Raw genomic sequence first — 20096 nt, forward strand, 5'->3', positions numbered from 1 at the left:
TCGTCGATAGTAATATCATAGTCGACGGTGGGCTCGTTGATGGAATTTGTAACATCGTTGGCGACGTACTCGTCGACGAAAGGTGTATCGTCGTCAACGGCGGTGGCATTGTCGACGGGGTCGGCGACGAAGTAGGCGCCGACATGATAGGCATAGTCGACGGCGATGAAACACTCGCTGACGTCGACAGAGTTCTCGTAGACGATGGGATTTTCTACGTCGACGCTGAAGATTCACTCACCCTCTGAGGAGATTTCATCGTCGACTGAGCCGTTTGACGTCGACGGAGGCTCAGAAAGGGATTTTGAGGCAGTTTTCACAAAAATCTTTACCTTTCCTCCAGATTTTACCTCAGAAGAGAAAGATGATTTCTCTTTTTTTGAGGAAGAGTGACCAGTCTCAGAGTGAGATTTCTTCTGGGTCTTACTCGGTCTCAGGGGGATCTCTAGATCTATCACTCTTCTTGGCCAGAGGGGTCGACGCCTGAGACTCAGACTGCCTTCATCACCAGATACCACCTCAGATGAAGCTTTCAACTTCTCCAGCCAAACTAAAAGTCTTCCTTCCCTGTCCTTCAAGGTCTTGGCTGGAAAGGTTCTGCAGATCCTGCAATCCTTGACCTTGTGGGCTAGGTAAAGGCAATACATACATTCTTTATGTGGATCCTCAAAGTGCAATCTCTTCTTCCCAGATGAAGAACAAGGTGAGAACAAGCTTTTGTTTGAAGAATCAGACATATTTTCTCTACAAGAAGTGAAAATAAGGAAAAAAACTGAGCAGAGCTCAGGGAGACTCCCAGTCACACGAGGTGCGGTAGAAAATCTTGAGGGTTTGCCTCTCTGTGGGGAAGGTTCTAAAAGGGTGCTGCTACCTGATTGGCTGAGTTCCAAGTTTGGTTCTTTTTGCAAAAGGACTAAGATAGGTTAATGTAGTGACTTTGCTGTCCATAGTAGCCTATTGTGTAATGTTATCATGACTATAATGTATATGTTTTATTGTACCGCGAGAATCCCACCTCGTCGGCGGGGATGATTCCAAACATGTGAATCTATGAAAGATACCCCAATACTGGATAAGTGTGCATTGGCAAGATTAGATGCTCATAAAGCATTTGATATGGTCAAGTGGTTCTACTTGAAGTAGATGCTCCGCAGATATGGTCTGGGAAAGTTGTTTTTGAAGTGGGTCTTCTTACTTTACCAGTAGAGCACAATGCGGATGAAGATAGGCAGTAAACGGTCAGGTATTTGGCAATTCAAAAGGAAAAAAACAAGGGTGCCCTCTATTACCACTGATCTTTACACTAACGATTGAACTTAAGTCACAACTGGTGCAGCGGAGACACAAGGGGAGCACTATATCCTAGCAGGACAAACATGCTATAATTACACTCTATGATGACAACATTTTACTAATGACGCGCAATTCCTTGGAGACATGACCCAAGACAGAACGTACATTAACAGAGGTGGGACACATATCTGGCGTTAGAACAAACGTGTCCAATCTATCCTGTACCCAATTCACTGGACTGAAGGGGAGAATTCATTCACTAGACCGTACCAAGTTAGTAGAAAGTCCCAATAAAAAAATAGTAAAGGATGACAATCTTAGTTACCTACATTAAAGCCGAATAAAGAAAGGTGCACTGCTCAAGCACTGCTTACCCTCCTTCACTTTCTCTATCTGTATATGCTGTTCCTGAGGTTGCAGTGAAGTAGACAGAGCTAGACCCTGTGGAATCACTCCGCTCTCTATGCAACACAAACCTTCGCCGACGAGTCGCTTTCTGGCCTTCTGTAACGTGGGACCTGAAGGAAGGCAGATATAAACATGTTAGTTAAAAAAAAAATCACAAAACAACCAACATATCTAGCAAGATTTCCCTCCATAAATCCTTATGTCCAAGTCCATCCTGTTTGGGGAATGCAGCTCTTATGTGCAATTTTCCATGAATCTTTTGAACGAATAGCACATTATCTGCAATTAATCACTAATGTGGAAATTGTGACAGTGTCCGATAGCAGGGTCCACGTCCAACCTGTATATGTAATCCATAAAAAGGTGACAAATGCCCTTTAAAGTGATGCATGCTAATTATATTTGAGATATATCTTTCTGCAATTTCTTTCTAAGTGAAGTAAGACTTTCAGTAATTTAGAGTTAAGGAGGAGTGTGTGACTAGTTAACGTGAAATTCTTCCCTTCCAGTTTCAAGAAATAATCTGAAACAGCCCTCTCGAGTTTGCTAACTTCGTTACTTCGGCCCAACATAACTACCTTTTGCATAGATTGTCATACTCTATGACATTGCATCCGCATTGAGCACAGACAAACACTCCACCCAATTATCTAACCTCCTCACCCTTGACATCACTGATGAAGTGCCTAAATGGCTACCCTCCTGCCTTTGTGATCAAGCCTTTTATTTTTCTTGGTGCTCATCGTTCTCACCACCAAATTCTATTACCAGATGGCATCCCACAAGATTAAGTTCTTGACCCTCCTAATTTCATTTTCAATACTTCATCTATTGTTAGCATAAATTCATGCTCTGGAAACAGATGGAGTTGCAGGTGAGCCCTTTTGGTTTTGTGTAACTAACCATATCAACTACATTTATTGATTTTCTTAATATAGAAATTAAGACTATGGGCTGATTCACAAACACATTTAGGAGTATGTAAGGGGTACCCACAGGAGTATCTTTTACATAGTCATACATGCCTTTGTGAACGGACACTGAAACGTCCAACTCCCTATATAAGTGTAAAGAGTCCTTTCTATTTGCACCACCTCTATATGAATATGACTCAAATATTCTCAATGTTTTGGGGGCGAATCGCAAAAGCAGGACAAGAGTAAATAGAAGAGTACAACAGCATTACTCTTTTTAATACTCCTAGATGCCTTTGTGAGACAGCCCCTTCGCCTTCAACCCTTTTGCGTGATTTGAAGTCGGCATGGGACCAGGGCTATCTCAGCCACAATGAACTGTAAAACAACTGTGAAGTGTGAATGCACTACGAAATACACCTGTTGTTCCTGGTTTAATTATAGCTCACTGGTTAAACACAGGTTAAAATCGTGGACTTGGTAAAACCTCATATCTGTCGCATTCTGTTTTTTAACAGAAATATGGCTGCTGGAAAACCTCTTTCTCTAACTCACCAAAGCATTGATTAGGGCCATAACATTTTGTTCCATTGTAGGGAGTTCACCCATGTAAGTGTGGTTTCTCTGATTTTCAGTTACTGTATTACTTGTAAATAGAATATTAGCTGAGATGGCCTGTGCACAAGCATCTTAGACTCTAAATGTAACTTTTTTCTGCTTGCTCTTTCCTAGCGGATTACCATCTCCCCAAAGTGTGGCTTTCGAAGTACTTACTCCCTTCCCTTATGTCATCTGTCAGGTCTCCCTTTCACACACACAAACTAATGTATTGGATTATTTCTAGCAGCATGCAGAGGACGCCATTTCAACTCCAGAGCATCAGACATCTTATTTTTTGGAATGCTTCAATGTAAAACAATTGTTACCAAAAAGGCGCACACAAAGCAAGCCATACACTGGATGTCATGTTAGCTTCCCAAATGTACAAGCCATAATTACAGGTGTCAGAAATTCTTTTCCTTAGATGGAAGGGCCACTATCTGAATTATTTTCACATTAATCATGCCTTAAATAGGAAAGCATGCAACACACAGTTTAAGCCCTCCAATTTGATTAGAAAGTAAAATGAAAGGCCGCATTTAAGATCTTTCACTGATGGCATGAACACTAGCTTGAACCTTGCCAAAGCACACTATCTTGGCACAAGCATACCAGAAGTGCAAAATTTTTCACCTATACAGCCGTTCAGATTTCCAAATGCTTCGGAATTTCCATTTTTCAGTCTAGATTGTACAACCCTCACAAATTTTCTGTGAGGAGCTAGCTATATTTTTCCTCCCAAGAGAATCCAAGGCATTAAAGAAGAGATATGAAGTGGTCATAGTCACAACGGGATGTGTCTGAATCAAGGACCCAAAGCGTGGTCTAGGCCATGCTGGACCACCTAAATACCAGCAACCAGAAAATAGGTGAAGTGCTTATCAATAGCATTAACTCGGGCTCTTTGGGTGACCAGTGTCCTGTAGCAATTGAAAACTACTCACTTCTGCAAGCACAGGCAGTGTTAATTAACACCTCACTGGCCACTGGAAGGTACCTCCCAAATGGAAGCAAGGTGTGGAGTCTCTACTATGTAAATAACTACTCTGTATTCTCACAATGTATCAAACTGGTAGCTAATTACACTCAATCCAGCCATAGCTAAAATCTTAGAGACGGAGGGCAAAATCGCAATAATTCCTGGTGAAGACCGACCCCCTTGAGTGGTAGCATTTAGGTTTTAACCCTAGAAAGAGACAGAAATGGCAATGGTGATGGGAAATGGAAGATTATCGATCAATTAAGAACATGGGTGATGTAAAAGAAGTGATCCTTTTGGAACCTTCTGCCACATTCGATACAGTGGACCGTTTTGCCGGAGTCAAAGGCAAATAAATGTATTCATTGAGTGCACAACATAGGAAATTAAATTTCTTATGCATTATCCATTTGTGAGATGGAAGCATCCGTTTTATTTTATTTATTTATTGTGTTTGGGTAATTGAAGCCAAGGTCATACCAAGACTAAGCTCTGCCAGAGTGCCAACATATTTATTCTGACACTGGTTTACTTCTGCAGGTGCTGTGACAAACACTGTTCATAGTATGGCACACTGAAAATACCAAAGAATGTCTTGCCGACACAATCTAGGTCAGATGGCTTGCCAAACATACGTACAGCGATACTAGGGTGCCTTTAACCAAACACTACCATAACCTCCTCAAGCTCCGTACATAGATAAGCTTTGTGGATTTCCTCTAAACAAGAACATTTTTCATTCTGCTCAGCGCCTAGACATACCTACTACTCCAATGGCTTAGAATTCAACACAAACCCCTTAAGCTTAAATGTATGTGTGTGTATTACAGCAGGTGATATAATTTGGTCTGACCTCATTTAAGCCACACACTGTACGTTGCTATAGCTTGCCATGTCTTACTATTCCAATTAAATAATCAAAGAAGAACTGTGAAATGTGCATGTTTCAAACTACAGAGCAAACTCAAACAAGTAGCAGCATGAATACCATTCAGAAGTCACATTCTCGAACATGCAAATCACCCAGTTTAAAGGCAACATTAGACTAGAACACCAAGTCTTGGAGGAACCAGTGCATTTGAGATCACAAGTTAACATGAAATAACTCGGTCCTCCCACTAACAAAATTTGTACTTACTTAAATTGCACAATAATGTTCGTTGCTAAATCCTGAAGGCTATTACGCAGTTCTTTCACTTCTTGTCTCAGTTCTGTAATGCTCTGATAAATGCATTCTAGACGTTGCAGAATGACAGGATCTTCGATACGAGCAGAACACGCATCACCAGCTTCCATAGATCTTTCAAATGAAACTAAACAGAAATAAGATAAAGTGAGACACTGGAAAAAAGAAACTAAAATCTTGATTATGTTAAAAAAAATCCCCAAATACAAATGAACAGAACCTTTAAAAGACGGAGTAGGCGCACTACAAATCCTTTTCCACACAGAAATGTGTGTACTGAAACAAGTTTTGAATGTGGTAATTTTATAAGAAAGATGGAATTAATCTACATGTGATCAAGGTTCCTTGCGTATGCCAGAATGAAAATAAGACAAAAACTAAAATAACACTGATCTAAAATCTCATCTCCATTACAATAATTCCGATTTGTTAATTCTTTACCACAAAAAAAATATATAGGGTCAGAAATAACTCTAAAAAAGATCATGGATCAGAGTCCCAAAATTAATACACTTATAAATTCAATTATCACATATAGCTCTTAAAATATTTACGTTTAGAAAATGTATTATTAAAAACTTTACTAGGCTGGCTAGATTAATAAAATTTGTTGGAATAAAGTCAAAAATCTACAACTGTAGGCAAAGGCCTATGCTTAAGTGAACAAGCATTTTGGGAATTCACAAAGAATTCCAGGAGTATTCATAAGATTCTATAACTCTTTTAGGAGTACTCAATTTTTTGGAAGCGACATGGAGTATCTAGAGGGATTTGTCTTTCTCTGAACACTCATATACAGATTTCTGTGGTTGATTGTTAATGTGAACTGGGCTACCCGTGAAGTGTATGGTATAGGTTAATGTTGCACATAACACATGCTTGCTATTTGTATCTGTGTTACCCCGGTCACAGGATGCTTAATTACGGTTCAGTGAAGACTTGGCTTGGCAGTTCGGGCTGGACTGTTTCCCATGAGGCACAGGGTCAAGACTGATTTGCACATAGCTGTGTCTGAACTGAGGTGGCAAAGTGAGCTAAAGAATGATGATTGATTCAACCCAGATCTGTGACTGGGGGTGAGTGTCTGAAAAGTTTCAGTGCTCCGTCCACCATCTCCTGTTGTTGCCAGTAAAGGTTGCTTCCTATTATTCTGAGCTAATTTGTACTTACTTTCAGGCCCCTAATGCCATACTAGTTTCTAGAGAAATGTGTGCAAACGAAGCTTGGATGATGCCATCAGAGATGTGCCATTTGAGATGTCATCAATGTAATAAATGAGGTCATAAAACATGTCATGAATGATGTAATATGCGAGGTCATAAACAGTGCATGGGGGCTCAAGTTATAGTTAGCTCTGCTAACTAAAACAGGTGAATTTCTATGTTTTTTTTTTTAGTTGAAAACGTTAATGCGGTCATTGACATATATGTAAAGCAGGGCGTGCGCAGCAGGGGGTTGGCTGCAGTGCCTATGGCCAAATCCCCAGCAGACAGCCAAACCCACATTACGAACGGCATTTGCTGTGCACAGCATAAGGTTGGTCTTCGGGCCCCCGGGACCCTATCTGGGGCCAAATAGAAAACATAGGGAGGTGTGCTCCACCTTCCCCCAAGCCTCACTAGGCAGTTGGAACCCCATCCCCAAGGGCATCTGCACATTAAAGGTGAGAGGGGCATGTGGCCCCACCCTCCCCAAATCTTAATAAGCCCGGAGGACTTCATACCCCAGGGCTATATTTTTTGAGGGGGCCGGGTGACCGACCCTTCCCAAATCTCTATAGGCCCAGGGTATGCCATCACCCAGGGCCCTTTTCCCTTTTTTGTAATGGAAAGGGGGTGGCAGTCCCCCTTTCCCAAGCTATAATAGGCCCTGGGGAGCCCACCTCTGGGGCGAAACTTACAAACAAACATTGGTGAATGCAATAGGTTTCACCTATGTGATTAATATTAAGCTGTTTTTGTTGTAAGTTGTAGCTTGGTGAGTTGTGCAATATAAGTAGGCTTTCCTGTTTCAGTTTCTATTTTTGGTAAATTCTGGTGGGGTGTTTTCAGTGTTTTCAAGTGATTTCAATATTTAAAAAAAAAACAGTGGTTATCAGTGGTTACACATTTTCGCGCCATTAAAAACAACAGAAACAGTGTTTTGCCAGTATTAATGGAATGTTTTGCTTTTATTATTGCTTGCTCTCTGCACTGATAGCACATGGTATATAGACAATGTACGTATAGTGTATGGGAGGCCCAAATAGATTTTTGCAAATTAAACTTATTGTAGTACACCATACAATATTTATTAAGTGAGTATTTGATCATGTGCGCCTTCTCTTTTCTTCCCATGTAAACTACTGTGAAAAGGTCCTCTCAACATTGGAACTTAAGAAGAGCAACGCCAAAACAGCCAGTACACAGTTTGTGAACTCTGGCCACTGACATAGCTTTCCATGTTAATACTGGTGCATTTGAAGATTGCGATTCTCAGGGCAGGTTCTGCAACAATTCCATTGAGCTGGGCACTTATGCCCTCAGAGTTATTGAAGCAGCACTTTTGAAACTACAGAGGAAATTCCCCTTTACTGAAGGGGTCTAGAACTTGTACAGAGTACCACAGTGAGGTTTCACTGACTTCTAATGCCACTGGCGGTGAAAGGACATTTCTATGCATCATTGCAAGCCATTTCTCATACATTGTAAAATAAAAGTTCCTGAATTGCTCTTCAACATTGCTTTGCTTACAAAGTGGCAGGCACTCTAAGATGGAACATGTTGCAGTGCCAAAGTCACTAAAGGTGTCGCCCAGCCTACCCGCCAGGAGAGGTTTCACATCTACACCAATTATGCTGATCACTTGGGCAGACAAGGGTGTTTTCAGACTATGCATTTTTTATTTTTTCCACTACAGCAGTTATGATTTCTTGTAAAATTCTAAGAATGCAGTAGAGTGTACTTTTTCACATCACTTTCAATATGTGACCAAAGATCCTCACATTTCTTGCCTTTGGCATCATCACTCAACAAAAATTCTGTAAATGGTTGCCACATGGATAATACAGCATTCATAGCCCCTTGCACTGAGAACCAAAAGCTAAGGGACACAGTTGGGTTGACTCTTTCTTTGATGCCAAAGCACCAAATGATATATATTTGCATTTTAGTTCCTGTATATGAGAAAACAGTGCACCAGAATGGATTAAAAAGTCAATAGCATTCCTCGTTAACTGAAGATTGTAAAGATGCTTTCAGCATACCATCTAACAAGTGGCAATGATCTCTTACGGGGGAAGCACTTCAGCTCAGGTATCAATTTGGACAGATCATCACACAAAATGTTCATATACATAGCTGAATCACTGCAAATACAAACAATATCACTCCAATCTTTGATAAACTTGGAAATAACCTTTTTTGCAGAGCACTGCAAGTGACACTGAGTTCCATGTTTTCCAAAAGTGTGGTGTCATGTTTTCACCACTCTCCGAGATGCTTGGTGATAGCCCTCTTTTTACATATACTTTCAATACGGACTCACTAGAAACTGGGGGCTGATGTATTAAGGGTTTTTACCTATTCTCTGTGGGTAAATGTCAGCAGCCCTACATGCCAAGAACAGATGCATACTGGTAAGTAGCATATTCCGGTCGAGGCATGTGAGCTGCTGAATTCATATCTGTGCATACAATGTATAGCAGTCTCTCCCCTAGCGGTGGTTGCCCGTGCCAGCTGCAGCAGTCTGAAAAAGAGTTTTGAGAACAGCCTGTTCTACAGCTGCTTGGAGTGTACATCTACGCAGTAGTGTTTGGTAAATGTATGTATGGTAGACCATGTGGCTGCTCTACATATCTCCTCTAGAGGAATGTTTCCTAGGAAAGCCATGGATGCCCGCTCTTGGGGGAACTGTTAAAGTGCGTTTAGCTTTAATGTAACATATTTGGATGCACTTAACTATCCATCTAGCTAAACCATTTTTGGAAATGGGGTCGCCTTTGTGCTGTGGTGAAAAGGCAACAAACAACTGTATTCTATGTAATATAGGAGAGCCCTCAACATCTAGTGTGTGTAGAGCCCTTTCAGGTACTGACTGGATTTGGGAAGAACACTGGCAGTTCTATTGTTTGATTGATGTGGAAGTGGGATACCACTTTTGGCATGAATTTAGGGTTTGTCCTAAGCACAACCCTATTTGCGTGAATTTGGATGAATGGTTCTTGAATAGTTAGGGCTTGCAGCTCGCTAACTCTTCTAAGCGAAGTAAAAGCTACAAGAAAAGCAACCTTCCACGTTAAAAATTGTATTTCACACGAGTGTAAAGGTTCAAAAGGTGGTCCCATTAGACTGGTTAAAACAACGTTTAGGTTCCAGACAGGTGAAGGTGGGTGTCTTGGGGGGGGATCACTTGTTTGAGCCCCTCCATGAATGCTTTAATTGCAGGCACTCTGAATAGCGAAAGGTGCTGCCTGTTCTGAAGGTAAGCTGCTATGGCAGCTAAGTGTATCCTTATGGATGTATAGGCTAGATTGCAGCGTTGTAGGTGCAAAAGATAGCATATGATATTTTGAGTTGATGCGTCTAGTGGGTTTATGCCATTGTTGTTACATTAAATGACAAAACGTTTCCACTTTGCCGCATAGCATGCTCTTGTTGTAGGTCTTCTTGCCTCCTTGATAATGTTTATGCAGTCAGGAGGTAAGTTTAGGTAGCCAAACTCTAGGACTTAAGGAGCCAGATTGCAAGGTTCAGCTGCTGCGGATGTGGGTGCTGAATGTCTCCATGGCTCTGCGTTAAGAGGCTGGGTGTTAGTCGTAGTCTTTGATGAGGCACCACGGAAAGTTCTAGGAACGTGGTGTACCACAGTTGCCTCTCCCATGTTGGAGCAACCAGGATTAGCGTCATGGAATGCTGGCGCAGTTTGCGTGCCACTAGCGGTATCAACGGTGCTGGTGGAAAAGCGTAGGCAAATTTGCCTGACCAGTTCATCCATATCGCATTGCCCTGAGACTGCGGGTGTGGGAACCTTGCGGCGAAGTACTGGCATTTTGCGTTTTGTTTTGTGGCGAACAGGTCTATTTCTGGTTGTCCCCACTGTTGGAAGTATGGTTGTAGCACTGTGGGATGAATCTCCCACTCGTGCATCTGTTGGCTGTGTTTGCTGAGCAGGTCCGCCATTTGATTGTCCTTGCCTGGGAGGTGTTCCGCCATGAGAAAAATGTTTCTCTGAATGGCCCACTTCCACACGCTCTGAGCTAGATGTGACAGCGGTGGAGAGTGTGTTCCACCCTGTTTCTGTCTTGTTGCACAGATGTACTTTGAACGCTTTCATTGCCATAATAATTGCCATCAGCTCCAGTAGGTTGATGTGCGTTTCTTTTGATGCGTGGTCCATAAGCCCTGCACTGTGTGATGGAGGACATGGGCTCCCCACCCTATGAAGGGATGCGTCCGTCGTCAACACTATTTGTGGTACAGGCTCTTAGAACAGTCGTCCCTTGCAAAGGTTTTGTGGATTCCACCAATGCAGAGAGTTGTATGCACGACTGGTCACCAACACTAGGTCGTTCAATTGTCCTTGAGCCTGGTTCCACTGACGTGCTAGGCACTCCTGCAGCGGACGCATGTGTAGTCTCGCGAGAGGGACTATGAAAATGCATGAGGCCATCATGCCTATCAGTTGCATAAACACTCAGGTTGGGAGCGAGTGTTGGGGCCTGAACCTTTGGATCAGCGTCTGAATGCTGTTTATTCCGGCAGAATTTGGCTGTGCTTTTGCTGCCCGAGTGTTTATTGTCGCTCCTAGGTACTGTTGTACGTGGGCAGGCTGAAGATGGGACTTTTGGTAGTTCAGCGAGAAACCTAAACTGTGCAGGAGGTGAATAGTGCGTGACATGTGGCTGGCACATTGCTGGGCTGACTGTGCTTGTATTAGCGTCAAAGTACACAATCCTAGTGTAACCTCCAAGATACCAATTTGCTAGGGCACGCTAGGATTCAACTAAACACATTCTGGAATTGTTGAACTGTCCTTATGTTATTCCTAGCTTAAGCACCTGATGTGGTATTGACTGTGTATCTTGTGATGGTTGTAACAAGGAGGTTTTTTCCAAACACATTAATCCCCTTGTCGATTTCATATTCAGGATTGGAGCCTCTGTAATTGATTAATTTGAGGCCTTGCCACAGTTGTCCATGTTATTTATGTATGACAATTTCTTTGTTTACACACTGTGTTTTGATAATTTTCTCTCAGTTCACTGAATTTGTATTTGTATTTTGTATTGAATGTTGTGCTGTATCTTTTGATGCCAAAGAATTTTTTGCTTGAAATATTTTATAAAAACAAAAAGTCAATCAACACAAATGGTTGTCCAACCCAGTGATTCATTACACTAGGATTGTGTACTTTGACGCAAATTCAAAACTGCCCGGCCATTGCTTTGTTTTTCTATGTAATAGTGGTCCAGGCCGGTCAGTGACAGGACCCAAGCCTTCCCCAGTTTCCCCTGTGCTTGTATTAGCCAGTCGTCCAGATATGGATAGACATGAATATGCTGTCTTCTCAGATGAGCAGCTACTGTTGCTAGGCACTTGGTGAACACCCTCGGGGCTGTTGTCACCCCAAAAGGAAGGACTTTGAATTGGTAGTGCTGATTTTGTATTGTAAACCTGAGATATTTCCTGTGTGCCGGGTGTATTGGTATATGGAAATATGAGTCTTTGAGGTCTAGTGTTGCGAGGAAGTCTCCTTGACGCAACACCTGCTGTAGAGTGAGCATGTGGAAATGCTCTGATAAGATGTATTGGTTTAGGGGCCTGAGGTCCAAAATTGGTCTGAGAGACCCGTCCTTCTTGGGGATTAGGAAGTATAGTGAGTACACACCTGTACCCTGGTGTTCTAAGGGTACTAGTTCTATGGCCCCTTTTTGTAGCATGCTGATGACTTCTTGCTGCAATAAGTGTAGGTGTTCTGCGGACATAGGACTGTGTCTTGGAGGTATGTTGGGTGGTGTGGAGGTTAATTCTAGGCAATAGCCGTGCTGGATAATTTGCCTCGCCCACCTGTCTGTAGTTATGTTTTCCCAGACTGGCAGGAACTGCTGTAATCTTCCCCCGACCGGTGTTACATGGTCTGGGGGTAGTGACAAGAAGTCACTGTTTGGTATTGGGAGAGGATCTGGTGGTGTTATTCCCTCGCCCACTACCTTTGTTGTTATTGCCACAGTATCCATCTCTACTGTTTTTGTTGTAGGTGTTTTGCGTGTTCCTTTGTTGTATGAGGTTTGCTGTGTTGAGCCTCCTCTTGCAGCTCCTCTGTTGCCGGAGCGACGAAAGGAGCCGCCTCTGTATTGTTGTGACTGCAAGGCTCCCATAGACTTGGCTGTCTCGGTATCCTTCATTTTGTCTAATATTGTGTCCACATCAGGACCAAATAAATAATCAGGGTTTACAGGTTGATTGAGTAAAGTGCTCTGAACCTCATTCTTAAACCCAGAGAAGCGGAGCCACGCATGTCTTCTGAGCATGACACTGGTATTGATAGCCCTGGCTGCTGTGTCTGCCGCATCTAGCGCGCATTTGATGGAGGCGTTAGATAATAGTTTTCCCTCTTGTATTAGGAACTCTGCCTGTTCCTTGTAAAGGTCAGGTAGTTGCTGGAGAATTTGCTCTAGTGTGTCATAGTGTGCCCTGTCATACCTGGCTAACAGGGCTTGTGTGTTTGAAATTCTCCATATGTTAGCTGCTTGAGCAGCTACCCTTTTGCCTGAAGCCTCCAGAATCTTAGACTCCTTGTCTGGAGGTGGAGCCTCGCCAGTAGTCTGCGAATTAGCACGTTTACAAGCATTGGATACTACCAAAGAGTCTAAAGGCAGCTGTTCCCTAATGTATGTAGAGTCCACTGGTGCTGGCATATATTTCCTCTCTATTCTGGGGTTAACGACCCGTGCCCTGGTTGTTTCCTTAAATATGTCCCCTGCGTGTTTAAGCACCCCTTTTTACATTGGCAATGTTTTGACTGATCTTTCAGAAGTGCTGAAAGTGTCAAAGAGGAAGTCTTCCTCAATGGGGTCTGCATGCATCTCCACGTGGTGAGTGTATGCTGCTCTTTCTATCAATGCATTGAAAGCAGCTGAGTCCTCTGTAGGCGAAGTCTTAACAGGGTATGCCGTATTGTCTGGAATGGGCTGAGAGTCCAGGATCTACAGGATCAGACCATGGTTGATTTTGGTTGTCCTGGTCATTGTCCACCGTATAATTGTACTGTTCATTATCCTCATAGTCCACATCTTCATCTGTGCGTGTGGGAGAATATGTATAAGTCTCTTGCACATGTGGTCTGATAGGCTCAAAGAGAATTGGAGATGTAGAAGTGTCTCTTTTCTTTTTGAGTGGTATCTTATAGGTCTCAGCATAAGTGTCTGGTCTGATTTTCCTCTTATATAGGGTAACTCTGCCAGTATCGGGGTCAACATACAGTTTTGACTGTTCATCTGTTGAGGGCTCTTGCTCTTCAGGTGCTTTAGCTCTTTTCCCCTTTATCGCCTTTTTTGTCTGTGTCTGTTCGAATCCGGTTGTTGGTTCGACCGCTCTTGGCTTCACATGTGTTGGAAGTCCGAATTTTATTGGTCCGAGGGACTTCTGTGTTTCAAAAGTCTTTTTAGTCTGTATGAACTTCTTCAGAGCCGTAATTGTTATCGATCCGACTGTTCTCCTCTGCTCGATAACCAATTTTTGGCCTTGTGTAGTCTTCAGAGCTTGCTGCTTCGGAGCAATGTTTTGCTGCCTCAGCTCGACGGACCCCTTCGGTTCGATCCTTGCCTTCGGTTCGAGTGTCTTTGTGTGCACTGGCCTTGGTTTGTCGACTTTTTGTTTCGGTTCAACGACCGTCTTCTGTTCGAGCCCCTTGTTTGTGTTGCTTGGTGTCGACATCGATCTAGTCGGTTCGACGGCCTTTAGCTTAGGCGTGGACATGGGTGTACTGGCTCTCGGCTCGACAACCTTTACATGCGACCCAGCCGGGTCGACGACCATTTTCTTTTTGGTCGGCTCCGATGGATCCACATCTCTCGGTCCGAAGACTGTAAAGTCTATCAGTTTCGGTTCCATCACTTTCGGTTTTACCAAGCTATGGTAATGTTGCACCGATGGCTCTTGTCTTATATTCTTAGCCGGGCTGAATTGCGGGGCTATAGAATCGATGTCATGATCTTGGCTAAGGCCTTTCGGCGATGCCTCGACCTGAGCCTCTGGAAGCGTATCAGTAAATGTACTGGGCTCCGTACTCACGGTTGGCCCTGTGTCCTCGCCTGAGTCGTCCTCGACGGCTCCGATGCCTGGATCCTCGTCCCCTACCTCGACGATGTCTTCTTCGTCATCGACGTAGTAGTTTGAGTCATGTTCTGACCCCTGCTCCGACTGCTGATCGGAGTCTTCAGCTTCGACGACCTCTTTGTCCTCTTCAAAGATATTCTCCGTGTCAGGCGCTGGCTTCTGCATCGTCTGCCTCGCTGCTCGTCGATTCTGAAGTGTTTTTTTCGATCGAAATTGTGCACAAGCTAAGCAGTCGGCTTCATTGTGTTCTGGAGATAAACACTTGTTACACACTGGGTGTTTATCTATGTGTGGATATTTCGAGTTACAGTTGGGGCGTCTTTTGAATGGACTTTGTTCCATTGACGATCGGTCCCTTGGTGTCGAGAAGGCCACGCGGCCCGATCTGACGTCCTGAGTAGAAAACAACAGGAATAAAGTTGTCGGCACCGATCGAATTACAATACCGACAACCCCGAAGGCCGTTTGGCCTTTTAGAAAGTTTTTAATCGCTTCCGAACTCCGAGTTACGAAATTACATCCGAACCCAATGGCGGAAAAAAACAATCTGAGGATGGAGAGGAGGCCCATGCTCACTGTAGTCCAGGGGAGCAGCCACCTATCTCATGATACTTCGAAGACTCTTCCAGACAACAATGTGCAATCATCCGGACCCAACACTAGGCGGCGATCTATGCACAGATATGAATTCAGCAGCCCACATGCCTCGAACATATAAGTTATTGAAACTCTGTTAAAGTTTTATGACTTGTATAGTGTTACTGGTGGTATTATAAAGCAAGGAGATAAGGGAAATGGGGATGGAAAAAAACATGTACCAGATAAGTACAGTGTGAATGCAGATGAGGCCTGGGGGGGGAGATTGCGCCACAGGTTGCTGGTTGCCTCTTGCGCTGACTGGAAAGCCATCTTGCACAGATAAATGCGGAGTCATGCCACGGGGTCCCCTGTAGTCTGAAGGGAAACGACTTAAAAGACCAAGAGATTAGTTTATTAGATTGGGGCAAATGATGTCAAAAAGATAGCTGTATCTGTGGAAACAGAAATAAATAAAACAGGGGGTGTGGGGGCGGGGGAGGGAGCAACAAGGTGTGCCCCGGGTATATGCTGCAAGACATGGGGAGGAGAGAGACAGCCTGCAGATGTATTCATAAGGAGTGCTTTTTAAGAAATGCAAACAAGCAGCACAATGAGAATTTAACTCATAAAAGGAAAACAAGTACCCCTTCCTAGCACGACAAACCATAGAAAACATGGTGAAATCAAACTACTTGCTGCAGAATGTAAATTGTGTTTTTTTAAACAACGACAGGCTGTTTGTGGAGTTCTGCAGCGGTATCTCTTGGTTTTTAGCACAGTGTAACAGCTCAAGTAGACTGGGTAAACAGTTAACAGTTTGAAAGAAGTGGTATTTGGTTGCAAGTACAGCTACATATTAAAGGTGTAAAGCAGCCTTCCTTGGCACTCGCAGCAAGATCCTGCGGCTACTGAAAGTAAATTTGCCAAAAGGGTTGAGTTTCGTCTCGGAAGGAGGTGGAGCGGAGGTCATGGAGGGGTCAGGGTGAGAGGAGTGCAAGCACCAACGATGAGGAAGCAAAGACGACGGGGAAGCATGAATAAAAAGCCCCTGCTGATGGATGCTGCTCACATAAAGTGCATTTCACTGGGGACAAAGTTGTAAACTCATTTTCTCAATTCACATGATGCCAAAACTCCAAGTTGTTTTCAAGTTCTAAAAGTCGCCAGCTCTAGCCATTCTAGAAACTATTGTAGAATTCTTGTGTTGGGGATAGACGTTATAATCTCCTTAGAGTAATTGAAAATAAAATAATGTTTACTTGTTAGGAAATTGGTTTGGTAATTTGAAATCCATTAAAATGAATGGGTGTCCTATGATGCAGTCAAACTGAGTGTATTTAGGGTAAATGGCATCCTTGCTATGTCTCTGCTTGATTTGCTTAAAGTGCCCTCCATTCAGATAGCTGAATAAAGCAAGGCTCGGAGAGAGGGGAGAGGGGAGAGGGGAGAGGATGTGACATTGAGGCAAGAGCTGCTGACTTTAGAGTTGGGGAACCTAGTTCAAGTCTCAGCATTGGCTCAACATCTGTAAGCAAATTGCTCAATCTTCCTCTGCCTACAAATAGAAAAATATGAGAAGACCTCGCACCAAAATAAAGAAATGTTAAATTTAAATTCTGTAAGCAGCACAGTCACCAAGAGTTAGATCGAAAAAAGCAGCGTGCTCACTCGTAATTAAAATAACACAGAAGTTAAAGTGGCTGGAAAGGAGTACTTTGGCCTTGGGACACTGATAAGAAGAAGACATGGAGAGCAACATGAAATGGTATGCTACAACCAATAGAAATGGAGGAAAAGTAAGTGGCAAGTATACAAACTAATGAAAAGCCCCTTTTAAGATTGATATTACATCAATAGATTTCGCATCACTGTGCAAACAAAAACCTATAAACAGAAGCCCCCCCTCCCAGAGTCTCTTTAGGCCTCGGGGACCAATCCCCAAGGGCCTTTTTTTAATTAAAGGTGATGGAGTCTGTGCCCCCCCAACCCCTCGAGCCTTATATTAGGCCCCAGGAACGTTTTTTTTTCCCTAGAGGGGAGAGGGTCGCCTCCCAATGCCGTTTTCGGCCCCAGGAACCCTATCCTCCAGGCCCATATTATTTCAAGGTGGGTTCCCTGGTGCCCACCCAGGGCACCCACCATCCACAACACTGGGGAGTCCAAGGTCCCCTGCCGGCTTCACACATTCTTGAGGGGCCCTCATTGCTTCCGCCTGCATGGAGAAGCTATTTCTGCTGCCCCCTCTAGGCGGGAGCAATCTCTTGATCTGTTCCCCTGCCCACATCAGTGTGGGAAAGGAAATAGATCAAAAGTATGCTCCCAGCTGGCGAGAGCATTTTTAAAGCTCCTGCCTACCGGGAGCAGACTGTGTTTGCTCCCGCGTTGCGGGAGATCAAAATATTTTCCTGCCAGTGCAGGCAGGGAAACTGCTGTTTGCCAGGGCTGGGCTCCAGAGCTAGTGAGCCGGCTCCGGGAAATTCGTTCCGTGGGGCCATAAAAGGCTGGGGCTCTCCCTCACTTTTAAGGTGTTTAGGAGGCCCGGAGGGTGGGGTTACTGGGCCTTTAGAGGCTCAGGGCGGAGGGACTCAGTGACATTTGCTTATTTGCTACTGTGAAATAAATGGGTACGGAACTTAAGTAGCAAGCACTCTATGGAGTTTTTAAACACAATTAAAAGGGCGGCGGGGTTGAGGAAGTTAAACAAAAAACAGACAGGGCAGGGGGGCTGAGACAGAAAAGAAGCAACACAAATGGGTAAAGGAGCGAGGGAAAACAAACGCACATGTATGGAGTGCGTGAACAATAAAAAAGTAGCTCTAAGAAACAGGGAGCAGTGGACGGACACAAGTACTTGGTCTATCCACTAAGAGAGGGCCAAACACAAGAGGTATGCATGCCATGGCAAAATGCAACGAACGATAGGATATGATACTGGAATTAACAAATGATAAGTAAACCAACTAACTGTAAACATGTCTTAAAGACATATGCCGTCTAACCAAGACCTAAACACTCTTTCTGGACCAAAATCTAGTTTTCTGCCAAAATTGGTGTAAATCCATTCAGCGGCTTGGGCTGTATGTAAAGTTTCTATTGAAAAATAGATGGGGAAAATGTGTTTGAGTCCCCCCACTTTTCTCGGCCCCCACCTAACGGATCACAGCAAAACTTTCCATGCGCATACTAGTCATAAAGTTGTACGTTTTTGGAAAGTTTAGTGGAGATTCCTCAAACGGTACCAAAGTTATTAGCAACACAACAAATGCATTTCCTATGGAAACACGATATTAACTACAACTACCCAGTGGCAATTGCCACTGGGAGATTATATTTGCATTCAGAGATTATATATGCATACATACATACATACATACACACACACACTCATACATACACACATACATACATACATACTGACAAAGGCAGAACACTCTTCATCCAGCGAGCAAACACTTTTTTTGGCCATGCAAGGTCTTTCACGACTATTAGCATTTCAATTATTTAAAATGCTTAATAGAATTTCATATCCTCCAATTTGTACTAATCCGTGCAGTCTTCCTTCTTTTCTGGAACTTTTTGTCGGCTACTGATTATTTGCAGGATTATCCCCAGATAGAAGCTTAAGGATGCAACAAAAAAAACATTGCAATTGCTTTAGATCATGGGGTTTTCAAAGTATAACCCAAATACTGGACAGTTAACTATCCTTCGAGTATATCAATATTAAAAAAGTTGCATTATAAAAAATAAGACGTACTGGCCTGTCCGCCAATCACACTTTCTTGGCCTAACCCAAAAACAAAGCTCACAAATGCATCATTGGTGCTCACTTTTGGAACTCGTACACGTACAGCACAGGAACATATGACGGTGTTCTCGATCTGTTACAGAACATCACTATAAAGTGTAAACAGAAAGGTTCGTACCAAGTTTTTCACCTTCTGATCCATCTTCGTTCAAGGAAACAGGTTGTTTAAACATCTAGGCAAGTCATACAAGCTCTTAACACTGCTCCCCCAAAAATGTGTCTTATGAACAGAATAGTATTCGATTCAGTTGTTGTCCAGAGGCAACAAAAAGTGATATCCTTCACAATCTAACCATTACCTTTCCAAGAAGCCTGCGATAATAAAAGTGTGAAGTAGGGGATTGAAAAAAGTAAATATGCAACAAAGACACCAAAATGCAAATGAAGAGCTCACCTAAGGTACAAGCTATTTTCTTGTTTTGTCGTTTCCACAAAACAAGGAAACTATCCGCAGAACAAACAGTGCAAGGTCACACTTCTGTCCACAAGTCTCATCATTCCAATGAATGATTTTGTATAAAATGACACGTCTACTTGAAGTAACTTATCATAAATGTTCGGTGCATAATCAATCTCTCAATCTCTCTCTCTCTCTCAATCTCGCTCTCTCAATCTCTCTCTCTCTATATATATATATTACATACATACATACATACATACACACACACATACATACATACACAAATATACCATATGCCACTCAGCCAGCATTCCATTTCTGAAGAAAATAAATTCCACAAGCTTTTGCAAAGTTCTTCCCGTCTGGAGCCAGGAAGACAAACGCACTAGAAGACAATAGACCTGGCTTTTGGCTATAACTACTACTTAATTAATCAGTGAGCTGAGGCACTCAATAACGTAGTGCATCTACTCCATCACTCATAGTTGCACTCTTGTATCCACTCATACTCATTCCTGCATTCACCCCCAACCCGGTCAATAATAATGCACATACACCAATAAATGAACAGGCACATTCTGTCCCATTTTTATCAGAGCACATTTGCTGTGC

At 43.1% G+C, this 20096-nt stretch overlaps 1 protein-coding gene across 1 annotated transcript in view; it reads right to left on the bottom strand.

The window, feature by feature from the left end:
- Positions 1-20096, bottom strand: part of RMDN3 (regulator of microtubule dynamics 3) — a 231806-nt gene that overhangs the window by 94382 nt on the left and 117328 nt on the right. Inside the window, exons 3-4 of the mRNA XM_086937422.1 lie at positions 5333-5507; positions 1668-1811 (exon numbers count right to left, since the gene is read on the bottom strand). Coding sequence (XP_086793548.1) covers positions 1668-1811; positions 5333-5507 — 319 coding nt within the window. The remainder of the gene's footprint in view (positions 1-1667; positions 1812-5332; positions 5508-20096) is intronic.

Source organism: Lissotriton vulgaris, chromosome 9, assembly GCF_964263255.1.
Source record: "Lissotriton vulgaris chromosome 9, aLisVul1.2, whole genome shotgun sequence".
NCBI lineage: Eukaryota > Metazoa > Chordata > Amphibia > Caudata > Salamandridae > Lissotriton > Lissotriton vulgaris.